Raw genomic sequence first — 19,902 nt, forward strand, 5'->3', positions numbered from 1 at the left:
CTGGAGTGCAATGGCGTGATCTCGGCCCACTGCAGCCTCCGCCTGTAATCCCAGCACTTTGGGAAGGCCGAGGGGAGCAGATCACCTGAGGTCAGGCGTTCAAGATCAGCCTGACCAACATGGAAATACCCCATTTCTACTAAAAATACAAAATCAGCCAGGCATGGTCACGCATGCCTGTCATCCCAGCTACACGGGAGGCTGAGGCAGGAGAATCACTTGAACCCGAGAGGCGGAGGTTGTGATGAGCCGAGATCGCACCATTGCATTCCAGCCTGGGCCACAAGAGTGAAACTCCGTCTCAAAAAAAAAAAAAAAAAAAAAAGATGGGGTCTTGCTATGTTGCCCAGGCTGCAGTGCAGTGGCTATCCACAAGCAATGATCACAAACTACAGTCTCTAACTTCTGAGCTCAAGTGATCCTCCCACCTCAGCCTCCAAAGTAGCTAGGACTAGAGGCACATGCCACCACCTGCAGCTGCATAAATTTTTTTTACAATCTTTATCTTCTTAATTTTCTGCCTTGGCAAGGGCAGAAGCCCTGACCACATTGTTTACTGTACATCCCATGGGTGTTTGACACAGGCATTACCACCCAGCAGATGCTCAATAAATATTTGCCAAACAAGCGAGGGAATGAATGAAGGAAGTTAGTGGCCACAAGACATGCCCGCTTCACCCTTTGAGTTTGGAAACAAAGCAGATGACAAGAGCTGGTGGCACGTACACTCCCAAATGTCCAGTGCTAACACCTCACCCTGCTCTTATTGGCTGGCCAGGTGGGAGCTGACTCGTACTTTCTCCAGTTCCCCAGCAGAATCTGTATGGCACTTCCCAGTTGCTGGGAGGACCCCCTCTCATTGCACAGTTGGCCTCATGGCAGCCTCGCCCTAATGCTCTTCATGGTCTCCTGGGCACACCTGTGGTGTTAGCCAACTCAGGTAACATCATGACCGGCTGCTAATCTCAAGTGTTCACAGGAGCAGTTGGGAAGGGCAGCAAGGAAGCGTTCCCGCGGGGCCAGACCGGGAAAGCCCAGAAGGCTAAGTAAGGTGCTCTCCTGAGCTCTCCTGAAATATGCAAAGAGCACATTTGGGTCCAGGAGGTAGTGACTTGGAGGGTCTCCAGCAAATGACTTAAAAGAGGCATCTTCCACCTGATGCTTTCAGTGAGCCAGGCATTGTGTTAAGTATTTGCTTTGTGCTATCTCTCTCTCTCTTTTTTTTTTTTTTTCACATGGCGTTTCGCTCTTATTGCCCAGGCTGGAGTGCAATGGCGCGATCTCCGCTCACTGCAACCTCCGCCTCCCAGATTCAAGCGATTCTCCTTCCTCAGCCTCCTGAGTAGCTGGGATTACAGCCATTCGCCACCACATCTGGCTAATTTTTTGTATTTTTAGTAGAGACCGGGTTTCTCCATGTTGGCCAGGATGGTCTCGAACTCCCGACCTCAGGTGATCCACCTGCCTCGGCCTCCCAAAGTGCTGGGATTACAGGTGTAAGCCACCGTGCCTGGCCTTTTTTTTTTTTAAACAGGGTCTTGCTCTGTCACCCAGGCTGGAGTGCAGTGATGCCATCTGGGCTCACTGCAGGGAGGGGTTAACCAGGCCGAGGTTGCAGTGAACTGAGATCCCGCCACTGCACTCCAGCCTGGCGACAGCAAGAATCCGTCTAAAAATAAAAAAAAAAAGGAGGTGGAAGAAGAAGAAACATCCACTAAACCCTTACATCATGTGGATGCCATCTTTGCTGGATAACTCCTCCCTGCAGCTTAAATTTCAGTTACTAGCAGAGAAACTCCTGATTCCCTTCCCCTAGGTTCAGCCTACTTGCCTGAATGCTACATACTTCCCTCATCCTCCGAATCATCCTGTTTTATTGTGACAATTTGTTTCAAACTTCTCTTCACTGGTTGACTCTGAACTGTGTGAAGCTGCAACCAATTTGCCCATCCTCTGGCATCAGGCACAGTTTCAACGTCTACTAGACCAATGAATAAAGAATCAAAGACAATTAATCACTGGCAGGGCCAATGTCTAGTTAGAAGATTAAAAAGGCAAGGACTTACTGTCTCCGGTCCTAGTGGGGGAATGTGGCCAGTGCTGTAGCCCTGAGTGTGCAGGGTGTGACTGCTCAGGGGGCACGGGATACACTGGGGTCCTGGGGCCTCCGGGGTCCCATCCCTGGCCTCTGGCGTCCAGCCTCCAGGAAGTCATAGGACCCTCTGGCCTCGAAGGTGACCTTGAAGGAACTGGGCTGAATGGTGCCCTTCTGACCAGTTTTCTCTTGTTTGGCTGCCTCTTGGTGTCCAAAGAAGCATCACTCATGTTCCTGACTCTGGACAGTGAGCATATCCCCAGGGTTCTCCCACAGGAGATGGGTATATTAGGGCACAGGTCTTCTGCAGAAGGCTGAGATGTGGGTACATGGTGACCACCCAGGATTTCTGTGGCTGCAACCAGGCTTAGCAGGAGTCTGGTGTCCAGATGAGTAATTCCTCCTGGGGAGAGGAGAGAGAGAAGAGAGGATCGGTGTTACCTCTTCAGTGATTTAGAAAACTCAGAGCCATAAGTATACTTCAGAAGAGGCAATCCTCTGTAAGTCATCCCTGAATAAGACCCCAAATTGCAAACAAACCTTGCAAACAAAGAGCTAGTCTAGGCCGGGCACTGTGGCTCACCCCTGTAAATCCAAGCACTTTGGGAGGCCGAGGCGGGTGGATCACCTGAGGTCAGGAGCTCAAGACCAGCCTGGCCAACATGGTGAAACCCCGTCTCTACTAAAAATACAAAAATTAGCTGGGCATGGTGGCGGGCACCTATAATCTCAGCTACTCGGGAGGTTGAGGCAGGAGAATCACTTGAACTTGGGAGAAGGAAGTTGCAGTGAGCTGAGATCACGCCGTTGCATTCCAGCCTAGGGGACAAGAGCAAAACTCTGTCCCAAACCAAAAAAAAGAGCTAGTCTAGTGCCGATCTGCCCAATTCTGGAAGTTACAATAATTAAAATTGAAAATAGTAGCCCTACCATTTATGGAGTCACCAGTGTATGCCAGCATTGACCATGCTTCCTCCCAGTCTTTACAACTCTTGTCAATATTGGTAATGTTTACAGCAGTATCCCTCAAGATTTGATTCACATGGGAATCATTTGTTAAAATGCAGATTCTGATACAGAAGGTCCTGCTGAGATTCTTCATGTCTAACAAGACCCTAGGTGATCATTCTGCTTCACAGACCTTGCAAAGAGTTCGAGTAGATATATTTGGGCAAACTGAGCATTTAATGACTACTTGCTGGACGAATGAACGGATGGGTGGATGAGTGGACAGGCAGATAGATGGATGCATGAGCAGATAGATGGATTGATGAGTGGATGGATGGGTGGGTGGATGGATGGAAGAATGAATGGATGAATAGATGGATGAATAGAAGATGGATGGATGAATGAAAGATGGCTGCTTGGATGGAAGAAGAGGTGGGTGGGTGAGTGCATGAATGGATAGATGGATGAGTGAATGAATGAACGGGTGAGTGGATGAATGAATGGATCGGTGAATGGATGAATGGGTGGGTGGATGGATGGAGGAATGAGTGGGTGAATAGATGGATGAATAGAAGATGGATGGATGAATGAAAGACAGTCATCTTTATTAAATATCAGATGAATTAAAGAGGCAATTTTCCCAACAAGCCTCTGAAATGTGGTTATTAGAAAATAATTATGTCCTGGAAGGCCAGCTCAGGGCCAGGCATATCATAGGTTCTTAGTAATAAACAAGCACCTTGGCACTTGAAAAAAATATCCAAGGCATGAAGGTTATTCTCACGTTTTTCTTTTCTCTCCTAAAGGAGGCTGTAAGTCTCTCATGTGAGAGCAGCCCTCCCTATCTCTGGAGGAGAGGGACACCTTATCTCTGAAGACACAGCACAGAGAGAAGAATCTGAACAAACAGGCCTGGTTAAGTTCTCCCATTTTCCTGGCAGAAGATCCTTTTTTAATTATTATGATTATTGTTTTGTTTTGTTTTGTTTAACCCAATTCTACTTTTCTTTTTTTTTTTTTTTTTTTTTTTGAGACGGAGTCTTGCTCTGTCGCCCAGGCTGGAGTGCAGTGGCCAGATCTCAGCTCACTGCAAGCTCCGCCTCCCGGGTTCACGCCATTCTCCTGCCTCAGCCTCCCGAGCAGCTGGGACTACAGGCGCCCGCCACCTCGCCCGGCTAGTTTTTTTTTTTTTTTGTATTTTTTAGTAGAGACAGGGTTTCACCGGGTTAGTCAGGATGGTCTCGATCTCCTGACCTCGTGATCCACCCGCCTCAGCCTTCCAAAGTGCTGGGATTACAGGCTTGAGCCACCGCACCCAGCCCCAATTCTACTTTTCTATGACTATCCACCTCTTTATCAGACCTAGCATAAAAAAATTACACAGGTTGGCCGGCCACAGTGACTCACCTGTAATTCCAGCATTTTGGGAGGCCGAGGTGGGCGGATCATTTGAGGTCAGGAGTTCAAGACCAGCCTGGCCAACATGGTGAAACCCCATCTCTACTAAAAATACACAAATTAGCCAGGGATTACAGGCATCTCAGCCCTTTTAGATCATGCTCACCAAGCATCCTCCCTGGCCACTGGATGGTTTCAATGACCTCCCTCGCACTTGGAACATCCAAACCTATAACTCCAGACCCCTCCAGAATCAAATACTCAGCTAGCCCTTTGGAGATAGCTGACCCACTCCAAGCCTAACATGGGTGCAACGGAGCTGATCACTGCTCTAGGCGCCGCTTTTCCTCTCTCTTGCTGAATGATTCCAACATCCACTTATTTGCCCCAAACACCTAGAGATCACCCCATCTTCTTCCCTCACCCTCAGCCCCAAATACTACATTTCCTTCATATAACACCTACTGTCATTTATAGTAATCATTTACTGGAGCCCCTACCCCCCAATACCCTTAGAGCTCTGCAAACAAACAGATGTGGGGAACCAGGCCATGCCACGCCAAAATATGCTCCTTTAGCATAAGGACTGTTGAACTGAAGGCAGTTAAGAAGTGGGCATGGGCTGGACGCAGTGGCTCACGCCTGTAATCCCAGCACTTTGGGAGGCCAAGGTGGGTGGATCACTCGAGACCAGCCTGGCCAATATGGTGAAACCCCATCTCTACTAATAATATAAAAATTAGCCAGGCATGGTGGTGGGTGCCTGTCATCCCAGCTCCTCAGGAGGCTGAAGCACAAGAATTGCTTAAACCCAGGAGGTGGAGGTTGTAGTGAGCCAAGCCTGCACCACAGCACTCCAGGATAGAGTGAGACTCCTTCTCAAGGAAAAAAAAAAAAAAAAAAAAAAAACAAGTGGGTGCAGGAAGGCTCCCTGCCCTATTTGCCCAAAAACAAATAGAGACACAGGACAGAGAGCTGACTGTACTTGGAAATTGATAAGAGAGTAGATTTTGGGGGTTCTCAAAAAAAAAAGTATTTGAAGTAATATATATGTTTTGTTTTGTTTTTGAGACAGAGTCTCATCCCGTTGCCCAGGCTGGAGTGCAATGGCACAATCTCGGCTCACTGCAACCTCCACCTCCTGGGTTCAGATGATTCTCCTGCCTCAGCCTCCCAAGTAGCTGGGATTACAGGCCCTCAACACCATGCTCAACTAATTTTTGTATTTTTAGTAGACACAGGGTTTCATCATGTTGGCCAGGCTGGTCTCAAACTCCTGACCTTGTGATTTGCCTGTCTCGGTCTCCCAAAGTGCTGGGATTACAGGCGTGAGCCACCGCGCCCGGCCAGTAATATGTATGTTAATTAGCTCAATTTACTCATTTCACAATGTTTACAAATTTCGAAACATCATCTTGTACATCATAAACATATACAATGTTTTGTCAATGTGAAAAATAAAAAAGTGCCAGGCGCAGTGGCTCATGCCTATAATCCCAGCACTTTGGGAGGCCAAGGCGGGCAGATTATTTGAGGTCAGGAGTTTGAGACCAGCCTGGCCAACATGATGAAACCCTGTCTCTACTAAAAATACAAAAATTAGCCAGGCATGATGGTGGGCACCTGTAATCCCAGCTGCTCGGGAGGCTGAGGCAGGAGAATTGCTTGAACCCAGAAGGTGGAAGCTGCAGTGAGCCCAGATCATGCCACTGCACTCCAGCCTAGGCGACAGAATGAGACTTCATCTCAAAACAAAAACAACAACGACAACAAAAACAACAATGAAAAAAAAAAAAAAAACCAGCGAAACCCTAACTCACTGCACTCCAACCTGGGCAACAGAGCAAGACTCCATCTCAAAAAAAAAAAAATTAAAATTACACACATGACTCATTATATTTCCACACTGGGTACTGCTATCTTGTAAGTATCCACATTTTACAGTGAAGAAAATTGAGACACAGAGAGTCTAAGTACATTCCCAGTGTAACGCAGCTGATAAGTAGTACAGCTGGGATATAGTGCTGAGTGTTAAGGCCTCCATATCCTTCATAAATCATTGTGGGAAGGGTTAACTGAGGATCAGATACCTGCTTCCCAAGGAAGCCCTTTCACCTCAATTGTCCACCCTGGACAGGAGGTGAGCAACATGTTCGGACTTGTCTGCCTCTCCCCTGCAGATTCTCAACCAGGGCCGATGTCAATCTGCTTCATTCCCGTCACACAAGCAAAAGGAAACTATTTGTGAGCATCAGGTGGAAGAAAAAGTAAGGTGTGGAACAAAAAACAATTGTATTTCTGGATGATTGCATTTCAAATAAACGAAACTCACTCTCTGTGAGTGTGGCCTGAGGGACAGAACCAGGGTCACCGCCCGGCTTCCAGAAACTCCTATTTCCAGCAGAAGGGCCCTCAACGGATCAGGGTCACTGTGACTTAAGACCTGGCCCCTTCCTGGGACTTCAGGAGCTGGCTTCCCAGGGAGAAGATAGAAGTGGAAGGTGAGCTTTTTTATTTGTCTTTTTTAGAACACTTCTATCTGGAGTGACATGCCCTTGTCACTAACGCCACGCTGACCCACGGTCAGAGTTACTCATGGTCAGACTCACCCACCCCAAACCTATCCTACACGCCCAGATGCAGCCATTCCCAAGCCCTTACCCACTGTGGTATGCTCCCTCAGGGACGTGCAGCCTCAGAGATATACTTCAACAGCATCTTCACACAAACCCCCAGACCCTCTGAGACCCACCTGCTTACAAACATACCACCAGTTATTTGGCCCTGCAACAGCATCATGTTCTTTTCTTTCCTTTTCTTTTAATTTAATAATTGCAGGGGGGTTTTGTGGTTCTGTTTCTAGTCACATATTCCCTTGAAAATCATGCCATAAAGGCCGGGCGCGGTGGCTCACGCCTGTAATCCCAGCACTTTGGGAGGCCGAGGCAGGTGGATCACAAGGTCAGGAGTTCAAGACCAGCCTGGCCAACACGGTGAAGCACCATGACCTCCAGCCTGGGCAACAAAGAGAGACTCCTTTTCAAAATAATAATAATAATCATAAAACAAAAGCTTTAAGGAAAAAACCACCAGATGGGTAAACCTTATGTTCTTATGTTCAAATAAACCAGTTATAAAAATATATATTAGAGATAATGGGGGGTTTCAAGGTGAACTGGGTGTTAGGAGACATTAAGGAGGCATCATCAGTTTTGTTGTATGTGGCAATGACAAGGTTGCTGCAGTGGAGTTGTAACAGCCACAGATCTTCCCTTCCATTGAAAAGTGGAATCTGCTTCCCCTCACCTTGAATCTGGGCTTGGCCATGTGACTTGCTTTAAGCATTTTAGGACATGGCAGAAATGGTCTTGTGGGATTCCTGAAGTTGAGCCTGAGAACATCTAGAGCTTCCCCTTTTGGGGGTTTGGAATGCTCCTTTTAGGAATCCATCTGCCATGCTGTGAGAAGCCCAAGCTATGTGGAGGAGGGTCAAGAGCTCCAGTCAACAGCACCAGCAAAGCTCCCAGTCAACAGACAGCATCAGCTCTCAGCCATGAAAACAAACCACTTAGAAGGTCCAGCCCAGTGGGGTCTTCAAATGACTGCAGCCCCAGGCAACATATCACAGAGCAGAAGAACTTCCCAACTGAGCCCAGCCAATCTATGGAACCATGACCAATACTAGATGGTCATTGTTGTTTTGTTTAAACCAAGAAACATTTGGCTGGGCGTGGTGGCTCACGCCTGTAATCCCTACACTTTGGAAGGCTGAGGCAGATGGATCACCTGACGTCAGGAGTTCAAGACCAGCCTCAACATGGAGACACCCCGCCTCTACTAAAAATACAAAATTAGCCGGGCATGGTGGCACATGCCTGTAATCCCAGCTACTCCAGAGGTGAGGCAGGAGAAATGCTTGAACCTGGGAGGTGGAGGTTGCGGTGAGCGGAGGTTGTGCCATTGCACTCCAGCCTGTGCAACAAGAGCAAAACTCCATCTCAAAAAAAAAAAAAAAAAAAAACCCACCTTGAGTACAACTTCTCTTGATCTAAAGACCAATAAATTTGCCTTCACTCACTCTTCTTTCTTTTCAAAGTTCCGGGCTTCTCTTTGATATCATTTCCCTTCAGCCTCAATAACTCCCTTTACTGATTCTTTTAGAGCAATTCTGTTGATGATGACTTCTTTTCATTTTCTTTTACCTGATAATTTATTTATTTTACCATCATTCCTCCTAAGATATTTTCACTGGCATAGAATTCTTAGTGAATCATCATCTTCTCTCAGCATTTTAGAAACATGGTTCCATTGTGTTCTAGAGTCCATGGTTTCCGATGAGAAATCCAGTCATTCAAATCATTGTTTGCTAGAGGGTGGCTGGTGTTTTTCTGTTTTGTTTTTTTTTTTTTAGAGATGGGGTCTCATTATGTTACCCAGGCTGGACTCAGACTCTTGGGCTCAAGCGATCCTCCTATCTCAGCTACCCAAATAGCTGAAACTACAGACGTGTGCTGGGTTATTAATTTAAGCCTCTGCATTTCGGGGTCGTTTCTTCTATAACAATAGATAACTGGGCCAGGTGCTGTGGCTCACACCTGTAATCCCAATACTTTGGGAGGCTTAGGTGGGCGATCACCTGAGGTCGCGAGTTCAAGAAGAGCCTGACCAACATGGAGAAATCCCGTCTCTACTAAAAATACAAAATTAGCTGGGCATGGTGGCGCATGCCTGTAATCCCAGCTACTCGTGAGTCTGAGGCAGGAGAATCACTTGAACCCAGGAGGTGTAGGTTGGTTGAGGTGAGCCGAGATGGCACCATTGCACTCCAGCCTGGGCAATAAGAGCAAAACTCTGTATCAAAAAAAAAAAAAGGCCAGGTACGGTGGCTCAAGCCTGTAATCCCAGCACTTTGGGAGGTCGAGACAGGTGGATCACGAGGTCAGGAGATCGAGACCATCCTGGCTAACATGGTGAAACCCCATCTCTACTAAAAAATACAAAAAACTAGCCAGGCGGACGTGGCGGGCGCCTGTAGTCCCAAGCTACTCGGGAGGCTGAGGCAGGAGAATGGCGTAAACCCGGGAGGCGGAGCTTGCAGTGAGCTGAGATCTGGCCACTGCACTCCAGCCTGGGCAACAGAGCGAGACTCCGTCTCAAAAAAAAAAAAAGAAAAAAAAGGATAACGGAACAGCAATGATATAAACAAGCTCTTACTCTCAGATGTACACACAGACATTCATCCTCCCCAAACTAAACACACACGTTCCCAATAGATCTTCTACAGAGGCACCCATAGTTCCCTGAATATACACCTACAAATGTGCAACCCCAGGAATTGACCCCCCAAAATACTGGAAATTCCAAAGGCAAACAATCCATACTCACCAATGGACCTGCCCACAGATTTAACCACAGAAATGCACAGGAGTGTATGTTTAACGACAGAAACACAGGCATGTGTGTATTGACGCACACAAGTTCACGGACATACCCACACACACCCTTAACTACCCATAGATATGTCTAGACCTTATCGAGGAAACAAATATGCTTAAGATCAAGGGTGCAGGCAGACAAGTACAGAGTGTCCTCTTACCTCTGAAGTCCTTGTCCCTGGCTCAGTTCTCTGCCAGATTATTTTGGGCCTTGTGTCTTTAGGACAAAAGAGACTGCCTGGAGTCTGCCTGAAGCTGAGTGTGGACGTGTCCTCCCTAAAGGAACTGCATCTTCTTTTTTTTTTTCCCTCTCTGTCTCTTTTTTCTTTTTGAGACAGGATCTTGCTCTGTTGCCCAGGCTGGAGTGCAGTGACGTGATCTTGGCTCACTGCACCCTCCACCTCCTAGGTCCAAGCGATTTTTGTGCCTCAGCCTCCTGAGCAGCTGGAATTACAGGCACCCACCACCATGACAGCCTAATTTTTCTTTTTTCTATTTATATATATATATATATATATATATTTTAGATGGAGTCTTGCTGCAATGCCTAAGTTAGAGTGCGATGGTGTGATCTCGTCTCACTGCAACCTCCACCTCCTGGTTTCAAGTGATTCTCCTGCCTCAGCCTCCTGAGTAGCTGGGATTACAGGTGCGCACCACCACTCCCGGCTGATTTTTGTATTTTTAGTAGAGATGGGGTTTCACCATGTTGGCCAGGCTGGTCTCAAACTCCTGAACTCAGGCTGTTAACTTGAGTACATTTCTTCTGCTCTCTGACTTAGTGTACTCATCTGGAAAATGGGGGTGAATGTGCTCCCACACTGCCGAGCTGCTGTAGAGGGTATTACATGAGTTGAGTTAATCTCTCCCTGAAATCTCTCTGTGAATGGCCCAACCTTAATCGGACTCCATAAAAGGCAGCTGTGGTCATTCTTCTTTTTCCCTCCTCCCCTCTCCCACTCATTCTGGTGACCCAAGTTCTTTACCTATGACTCACCCCACCCCAGGACTTTTTCTTTTTTTCTTGAGATGGAGTCTTGCTCTGTCACCCAAGCTGGAGTACAGTGGTGTGATCTCCGCTCACTGCAACCTCAGGCTCCCAGGTTCAAGCAATTCTCCTGCCTCAGCCTCCAAAGCAGCTGGGGTTACAGGTGCACACCACCATGCTTGGCTAATTTTTGTATTATTGGTAGAGACGGGGTTTTACCATGTTGGCCAGGCTAGTCTCAAACTCTTGACCTCAAGTGATTGGCCCAGCTTGGCCTCCCAAAGCAAGCTTTTTCTTTTTGCCTTTTTTTTTTTTTTCTTTTTTGAGACAGAGTCTCACTCTGTCACCCAGGCTGGAGTGCAGTGGCATGATCTTGGCTCACTGCAACCTCCACCTCCCGGGTTTAAGCGATTCTCCTGCCTCAGCCTCCCAGGTAGCTGGGATTACAGGCGACCGCCACCATACCTGGCTGATTTTTGTATATTAGTAGAGACAGGGTTTCACCATGTTGGCCAGGCTGGTCTTGAACTCCTGACCTCAAGTGATCTGCCCACCTCAGCCTCGCAAAGTGTTGGGATTACAGGTGTGAACCACCACGCCCAGCCCAGAGCTTTTCCTTACAGGGCTCTTGGACCGCCTGACCCAGATACCGGACATTTTCTACAACTCCAAGGCAAAATCCCCTTCTTCCTGCCTCTGCGGAAGTGACAAAGAGAAAGTAACACTAGCTGTTTCCTTTCTTCCAGACCCTTCTGAAAATTCTAATTCCAGAAAACTCATCCTATAAACCAAAATAAAATTCTAAGCCCCCTAACCGACTCAATGGACCCCTCTCTTGCCCAAGAAGGTCCCAAAGGAACCTGCAAAACTAGTTCAGCCCATGATAAGAAGAGGATTTGGACATCCCTCAGTGTACCCCCTCCCTTTGGAGTTTAAGCACAACTGACCAGCATTCACATTAAAACAGGCCCAGTATATTGTCTTTTTGTTTGTTTGTTTTTGAGACAGAGTTTCGCTCTTGTTGCCCAGGCTAGAGTGCAGTGTCTCGATCTCAGCTCACCACAACCTCCACCTCCCAGATGCAAGTGATTCTCCTGCTTCAGCCTCTTAAGTAACTGGAATTATAGGTGTGCACCAGCATGCCCAGCTAATTTTGTATTTTTGATAGAGACAGGGTTTCACCATGTTGGCCAGGCTGTTCTCAAACTCCTGAACTCAGGTGATCCACCTACCTTGGCCTCCCAAAGTGCTGGGATTACACGCGTGAGCCACCACGCCTTTTTGCCTTTCTAACTGAGCTCCTGGCAAATTCAAAAACTGTTTTTCTCTCTCTGCGAGTCTCCCTGGCAGATCCCTCAGTTATATTCACACCCGCCCCTTGAATGCTGTGGCTTCCAGAGATCCACCGGAAGACCAAAGACTTCCATTCTCAATCACCTGAATCTCCGGAATCCCCTGCACCCACCTCCTCTCCCAGTGTTTCACGGATCAGCTAATCCTTCAAGGTCTTTAAAATCTATCCACATCTTCCTCCTGGATTATTGCCTCCTGATAACCTCTCCGATTTCTTTCCACCTTATGCCCTAATAGTCTGCTCTTTGTACAACAGCCAGAAGGAGCATGTGAAAAATAAGAGTCCAAGGATGGGCTGGGTGTGGTGGCTCGTGCCTGTAATCCCAGCACTTTGGGAGGCCAAGGCAATAGGATATCTTAGGCCCAGGAATTCGAGATCAACCTAGGCAACATAGTGAGACCCTGTCACTACCAAAAAAAAATAAATAAATAACCACCTTGAACCCAAGAGGTGGAGATGGAGGTTGCAGTGAGCCGAGATCGTGCCATTGCACTCCAGCCTGGGCAACAGAGCAAGACTCTATCTCAAAAAAAAATAAAATAAATTAAAAAATGAGCCAGGTATGGTAGTGCACACCTGTAGTCCCAGGTATTTGGGAAACTGAGGCGGGAGGATCACTTGAGCCCAGGAGGTTGAGGCTGCAGTGAGCCATGATCAGGCCACTGCACTGCAGCCTGGGGTACAGGGCAAGACTCTGTCCAAAAAAAAAGAAAAAGAAAATGATAGACCAGACCTTAATGTCTTCCCATGGCTCTGCATGTATGTCAGAATCAAAACTCAATTCCCTCGAAGGGCCCATTGCTTTGTCCCCGCCCTCATGACCCTCCCCAGATTCCTTCTCTTCCCCCCTCGTTCACTCTGTTTCAGCTGCTCTGGTTTCTTGGCTGTTTTTTCAAATTCATTCCTGCCTCAAGGCCCTTGCATTTGCTGTTCCCATTGCCTGGAACATCATTCCACCCACCGAAATATCTAAATAGTTCCATCCTTACCTTATTAAGTCCTCTGCTGAGATGCCACCTTTTCAAAAACTGCCCTACCTCACCTCCGAACCCTGACGCCCACTATCTCTCTTGGCACAGTGAGTGCTCAGTAAATGTTTGTGGGATGAAAACATGATGGAAAAGAGCTTCTGCTCAAAGTTTTTTCTCCTTTTCTCTTTCTCTCCTTCCTTCCTTCCCCATCTTTTTTTTTCTTTTCTTTTTTTTTTTTTTTTTTTAAGATGGAATTTCACTCTTGTTGCCCAGGCTGGAGTGCAGTGGCACAATCTCGGCTCACTGCAACCTCTGCCTTCCGGATTCAAGCGATTCTCCTGCCTCAGCCTCCTGAGTAGCTGGGATTACAGGTGCCCACCCCCGCACCCAGCTTATTTTTTGTATTTTTAGTAGAGACGGGGTTTCACCATGTTGCTCAGGCTGGTCTTGAACTCCTGAACTCAGGTGATTCACCCTCCTCGGCCTCCCAAAGTGTTGGGATTACAGGCGTGAGCCACCATGTCTGGCTCTTCCTTCTTTCTTTTCTTCCTTTCTTCTCTTTCTTTTTCTCTCCTTCTTTCCTTCCTTCCCTCCCTCCTTCCTTCTCTCTCTCCTTCCTTCCTTCTCTCTCTCCTTCCTTCCTTCTTTCCCCTTCTTCCCTCCCTCCCTCCCTTTCATCCTTCCCTCCTTCCCTCCCTCCCTTCCTTCCTTCCTTCTCTTCCTTCCTTCCTTCAAGGGATCCTCCCACCTCAGCCTCCCGAGTAGCTGAGACTATAGGCACGTACAACCATGCCTAGCTAATGTTTTGTATTTTTAGTAGAAATGAGGTTTTCCCATGTTGCCCAGGCTGGTCTTGAGCTCCTGGACTCAAGCACTCTTCCCACCTCTGCCTCCAAAAGTACTAGGGTTACAGGTGACAGCCACTGCGCCTGGCCCTCTCTCTCTCCCATCTCAGATTTTTCTCTCCATCTTAGCCACTCCCAAACGTTCTCCTCACTCCAGTCTCCTTCCGTTGAAAAATCACCTTCAAGCTACTGGTGGATGAAGGGTGCGGACCACCCCACCCCTGGATCAAACCCCCAAGCCCCACCTCTATCACCCACGGCTATATTTCCTTGAACAAGCTGCTTAATCTCTCCAGGCCTCTGTTTCCTCAACTACAAAACATATACAAATAGAAAGTGATACGTGACTGCTTCACTGCAGTAACCGTTGCACCATCTGCGCGCGTCCCACAACGTCACGTAGCAAACAACAAAAATTATTAAAGAGAAAAAAAGACGATCTGATCTCACAGATCTGTTAAGAGGATTAAATGGGATTGTTCATGTAAAGCTCTCCACATGTGATGTCATAGTGTAAATATCAAATTAACGGTGGAATGAGCTGTTGCAATCAATTCTTATCTAAATATGGCCAATAATGACAATGCTTAATGTGATTACTACTAACCGTAGTTGTATTACCTCTTATATTAACCTCTCAGTCTCTCCTTACTATATTATAGATCGTCAATAAATATTTATTGAACAAACAATTAAATGAATGAATGGTTACTGAATTTTTGTAAGGAGGGAAAGATCATGGACCTCTTGTAAAAAGTATAAAAGTCAGGCCGGGTGCCATGGCTCATGCCTGTAACCCCAGCACTTTGGGAGGCCGAGGCAGGCAGATCACTTAAGGTCAGGAGTTCAAGACCAGCCATGGCCCACATGGTGAAACCCCATCTCTACCAAAAAGTATAAAAAATTAGCCAGATACGGTGGTATGCCCCTATAATCCCAACTACTCAGGAGGCTGGGGCAGGAGAATCACTTGAACCCAGGAGGCGGAGGTTGCAGTGAGCCGAGATTGTGCCACTGCACTCCAGCCTGGGCAACAGAGTGAGACTCTATCTCAAAGAAAAAAAAGAAAAGTATAAAAGCCAGGTCTGTGGCCAGGCATGGTGGCTCACACCTGTAATCCCAACACTTTCGGGGCCAAGGCGGGCAGATAACTTCAGGTGAGGAGTTTGAGACCAGCCTGGACAACACAGTGAAACCCTATCTCTACTAAATATACAAAAAATTAGGCCAGGCACGATGGCTCATGCCTGTAATCCCAGCACTTTGGGAGGCCGAGGCAGGCGGATCACAAGGTCACGAGCTCCAAAGATGGAGACAATCCTGGCCAACATAGTGAAACCCTGTCTCTCCTAAAAATACAAAAATTAGCTGGGCATAGTGGGGCGCCTGTAGTCCCAGCTACTCGGGAGGCTGAGGCAGGAGAAGTGCTTGAACCCAGGAGGTGGAGGTTACAGTGATCCGAGATCGCGCCACTGCACTCCAGCCTGGTGACAGAGTGAGACTCCGTCTCCAAAAAAACAAAAATTAGCCAGGCGTGGTGGTATGTGCTTGTAATCCCAGCTACTCAGGAGGCTGAGGCAGGAGAGTCGTCTGAACCCAGGATGCAGAGATTGTAGTGAGCTGAGATCACACCACTGCACTCCAGCCTGGGCGACAGAGTGAGGCTCTGTCTCAAAAAGGAAAAAAACAAACACAAAACCGGGTCAGGCGAGGTGGCTCACACCTATAATCCCAGCACTTTGGGAGGCCGAGATGGGAGGATTGCTTGAGGCCAGGAGTTTGAGCCCCACCTGGGCAACATGGCAAGACCCCAATTTCTACAAAAGTGTAAAAATTAGTGCCCGGTGCAGTGACTCACGCTTGTAGTCCCAGCACTTTGGGAGGCCGAGGCGGGCAGATCTCCTGAGGTCAGGAGTTTGTGACCAGCCAGCCTGACCAAAATGATGAAACCTCGTCTCTACTAAAACTACAAAAATTAGCCAGGTGTGGTGGCATATGCCTGTAATCCCAGCAACTTGGGAGGCTGAGGCAGGAGAATCACTTGAACTCAGGAGGTGAAGGTTGTGGTGAGCCAAGATCGCGCCATTGCCCTCCAGTCTGGGCAACAAAAGTGAAACTCCATCTCAAAAAAAAAAAAAAAATTAGCTGGGTGGCCAGGCACAGTGGCTCACACCTGTAATCCCAGCACTTTGGGAGGCTGAGGCAAGCGGATCACAAAGTCAGAAGTTCGGGACCAGCCTGGTCAACATGGTAAAACTCTATCTCTACTAAAAATACAAAAATTAGCTGGGCGTGGTGGCAGGCACTGTAATCCCAGTTACTCGGGAGGCTGAGGCAGGAGAATTGCTTGAACCCGGGAGGCGGAGGTTGCAGTGAGCTGAGATCATTCCACTGCCCTCCAGCCTGGGCGACAGAGTGAGTCTCCATCTCAAAAAAAAAAAAAGAAAAAAAAGAAAAAATTAACTGGCCATGGTGGCGCGTGCCCGTAGTCTCAGTTACTTGGGAGGTTAAGGCACGAGAATCGCTGGAACCCAGGAGGAGGAGGTTGCAGTAAGCCGAGATCGTGCCACTACACTCCAGCCTGGCTAAGAGAGAGACTCTGCCTCAAAAACAAAAACAAAAATGGTTCTTGGCCTGGCATGGTGTCTCACGCCTGAAATCCCAACACTTTGGGAGGCCAAAGCAGGCAGATCGGATCATCTGAGGTCAGGAGTTAGAGACCAGCCTGGCCAACACGGCAAAACCCCATCTCTACTAAAAAAAAATGCAAAAAATAGCCGGGCATGGTGGCATGTGCCTGTAATCCCAGCTACTTGGGAAGCTGAGGCAGGAGAATTCCTTGAACCGGGGAGGTGGAGGTTGCAGGGAGCCGAGATTGTGCCACTGCACTCGCCCAGCCTTAAAATTTATATTTTAACTTAAAATATATTTACAACTAGAGATGGGTCTCACTATGTTGCCCAGGCTGGTCTTGAAGTCCTGGGCTCAAGTGATCCTCTCACCTTGGCCTCCCAAAGTCCTGGGATCATGGATATGAGACACTGCCCAGGCCAGTGATAAGCGTTTGTGTATCAAGACGTATTTAAACATAGAGAAGGGACAGTAAAAATACAGTATTACAATCTGTTGGGACCACTGTCATATATGCAGTCTATCATTGACTGAAATGTTATACAGCATATAATGGTACTGAATGAGGATTAAAGCTAATGGGACATTTAGCCAGGTGCAGTGGCTCATGCCTGTAATCCCAGCACTTGGAAGGCCGAGGTGAGCAGATCACCTGAGATCAGGAATTTGAGACCAGCCTGGACAACATGGCGAAACCCCCATCTTTACTAAAAATACAAAAATTAGCCAGGCATTGTGGCGGGTGCCAGCTACTCGGGAGGCTGAGGCAGAAAAATCACTTGAACCTGGGAGGCAGAGGTTGAAGTTAGCTGAGGCAGCACCACTGTACTCCAGTCTGGGTAACCGAGTGAGATGTTGTCTCAAAAACAAACAAATAAATAAATAAGCCAGGCACAGTGGCTCACTCCTGTAATCCCAGCACTTTGGGAGACCAAGGTGGATGGATCACTTGGGGTCCAAAGTTCAAGACCAGCCTGGCCTACATGGTGAAACCCTGTCTCTACTAAAAATACAAAACATTAGCTGGGTGTGGTGGCAGGTGCCTGTAATCCCAGCTACTCAGGAGGCTGAGGCAGGAGAATCGCTTGAACCCAGGAGGCAGAGGTTGCAGTGAGCTAAGATCGCACCATTGCACTCCAGCCTAAGGGACAGAGCAAGACTGTCTCAAAAATAAATAAATAAATAAATAAATAAATAAATAAAGCTAATGGGACATTCATCTGAGCCAGGGAGGTACAAAAATAATAATAATCATTATTATACTAAAAATAGTAATGTTATAATAGTAGATATTAATCTATTATTATAGATAATAGAAATGGATAAATGCTATAATACTGATAATATAATTACAATGGCCAGGCATGGTGGCTCACGCCTGTAATCTCAGCACTTTGAGAGACCAAGGTGGGTGGATCATGAGGTTAGGAGTTCAAGATCAGTCTGGCCAAGAGGGTGAAATCCCATCTCTACTAAAAATAGAAAAATTAGCCCAACATGGTGGCGGGTGCCTGTAATCCCAATTACTCGGGAGGCTGAGGAGGAGAATTACTTGAACCTGGGAAATGGAGGTTGCAGTGAGCCAAGATTGCACCACTGCACTTCAGCCTTGGCAACAAAGCGAGACTATGTCTCTCTCTCTATATATATATAAAAATATATATTTACATAATATATATTTTATAATATATATTTATATATATATTTTATAATAATAGATAATAGTATTAATACCATGATATAAATATTAAGGACTTAAAATAATGTTAGTAAGGACCATGTCAGGCATCCTTCCAAAAACTCTAAATATATTAAATCACAGAATTCTCACAACTTTTTTTTTTTTTAAATGGGGTCTCACTCTGTCACCCAGGCTGGAGTGTAGTGGCACGATCTTGGTTCATTGCAACCACCAACTCCTGGGTTCAAGCGATTCTCCCACCTCAACCTCCTGAGTAGCTGGGACTACAAGAGTGCACTACCATGCCCAGCTAGTTTTTGTATTTTAAGTAGAGACAGGGTTTCACTATGTTGGCCATGCTGGTCTCAAACTCCTGACCTCAAGAGATCTGTCTGCCTTGACCCCCCAACATTCTTGGATTACCGACACCACGCCCAGCTCATTTTTGCATTTTCAGTAGAGATGGGGTTTCACCATATTGACCATGCTGATCTGGAACTCCTGACCTCAAGCGATCTCACTGTCTCGGCCCCCCAAAGTGCTGGGATTACAGGCATTATCTACTGCACCCGGCCCTCACAACAATCTTTTGATAGTACTATTTTTAAGCTCGTTTCACAGATGAGGAACCTGAGAGGTAAGGAGAGGTAGAATAATCTGCCTAAGGTCGTCGTGGAGCTAGTGATTGACTAAGTAGCACCTGGAAGTCCCGTTGGAGAGTGTCACTGTTTAATGGACCGTTGGACATTTCCAAAGCCTTGGGTGTGTTTTACATCATCCCCTAGCCGTGCACAGCTAGTGAGCTCTTGCAATGCAGTTACTGAGGCTACCATCGCTGTAGCCATAATGCTATGTACTATGGGTGAGGAACTTAATATTTTTTTAATTTGTATTAGCCAAGCATGGTGATGTGCACCTGTAGTTCCAGCTACTTGGGAGGCTGAGATGGGAAGATTGCTTGAGCCTAGGAGGTGGAGGCTGCAGTGAGCTGCATTGGTGCCATTGCACTCCAGCCTGGGTGACAAAATGAGATCCCATCTCAAAACAAAAATCAGGTCATACGTAGATGGTTGCATTCCTTTGAGTTTCTGATGAGCCTCTCCAAAGGAGCCAATCTAATACATTAGATTGTGAATGTATCTAAGTGAGCAGAGGAGGGACTCTGAATAGAATGAGAGGCAGGTTGGCCCTGAGCAGTTCCCAGCTTGACTTTTCACTCTAGCTTAATGATTTTGAGAGGTGAAGCTGGCTGTGCTTCTGGGTCGGGTGGGGACTTGGAGAACTTTTCTGTCTAACTAAAGGTTTGTAAACACACCAATCAGGACTCTGTACAAAGCACACCAATCAGCGCTCTGTGTCTAGCTAAACGTTTGTAAACGCACCAATCAACACTCTGTAAAAACGCACCAATCAGCACTGTGTCTAGCTAAAGGTTTGTAAACACACCAATCAGCCCTCTGTAAAAATGGACCAATCAGCACTTTGTAAAATGGACCAATTAGCACTCTGTAAAATGGACCAATGAGCAGGATGTGGGCGGGGCCAAATAAGGGAAT

At 47.1% G+C, this 19,902-nt stretch overlaps 1 protein-coding gene across 1 annotated transcript in view; it reads right to left on the bottom strand.

Annotated features, from left to right (window-relative positions):
• Positions 1 to 19,902, bottom strand: part of MUC16 (mucin 16, cell surface associated) — a 221,390-nt gene that overhangs the window by 190,599 nt on the left and 10,889 nt on the right. The window contains exon 2 of the mRNA XM_077979761.1: positions 2,067 to 2,498. Within this exon, the coding sequence (XP_077835887.1) occupies positions 2,067 to 2,498 (432 nt within the window). The remainder of the gene's footprint in view (positions 1 to 2,066; positions 2,499 to 19,902) is intronic.

Source organism: Macaca mulatta, chromosome 19 (genome assembly GCF_049350105.2).
Source record: "Macaca mulatta isolate MMU2019108-1 chromosome 19, T2T-MMU8v2.0, whole genome shotgun sequence".
In the NCBI taxonomy this organism is placed as follows: Eukaryota; Metazoa; Chordata; class Mammalia; order Primates; family Cercopithecidae; genus Macaca; species Macaca mulatta.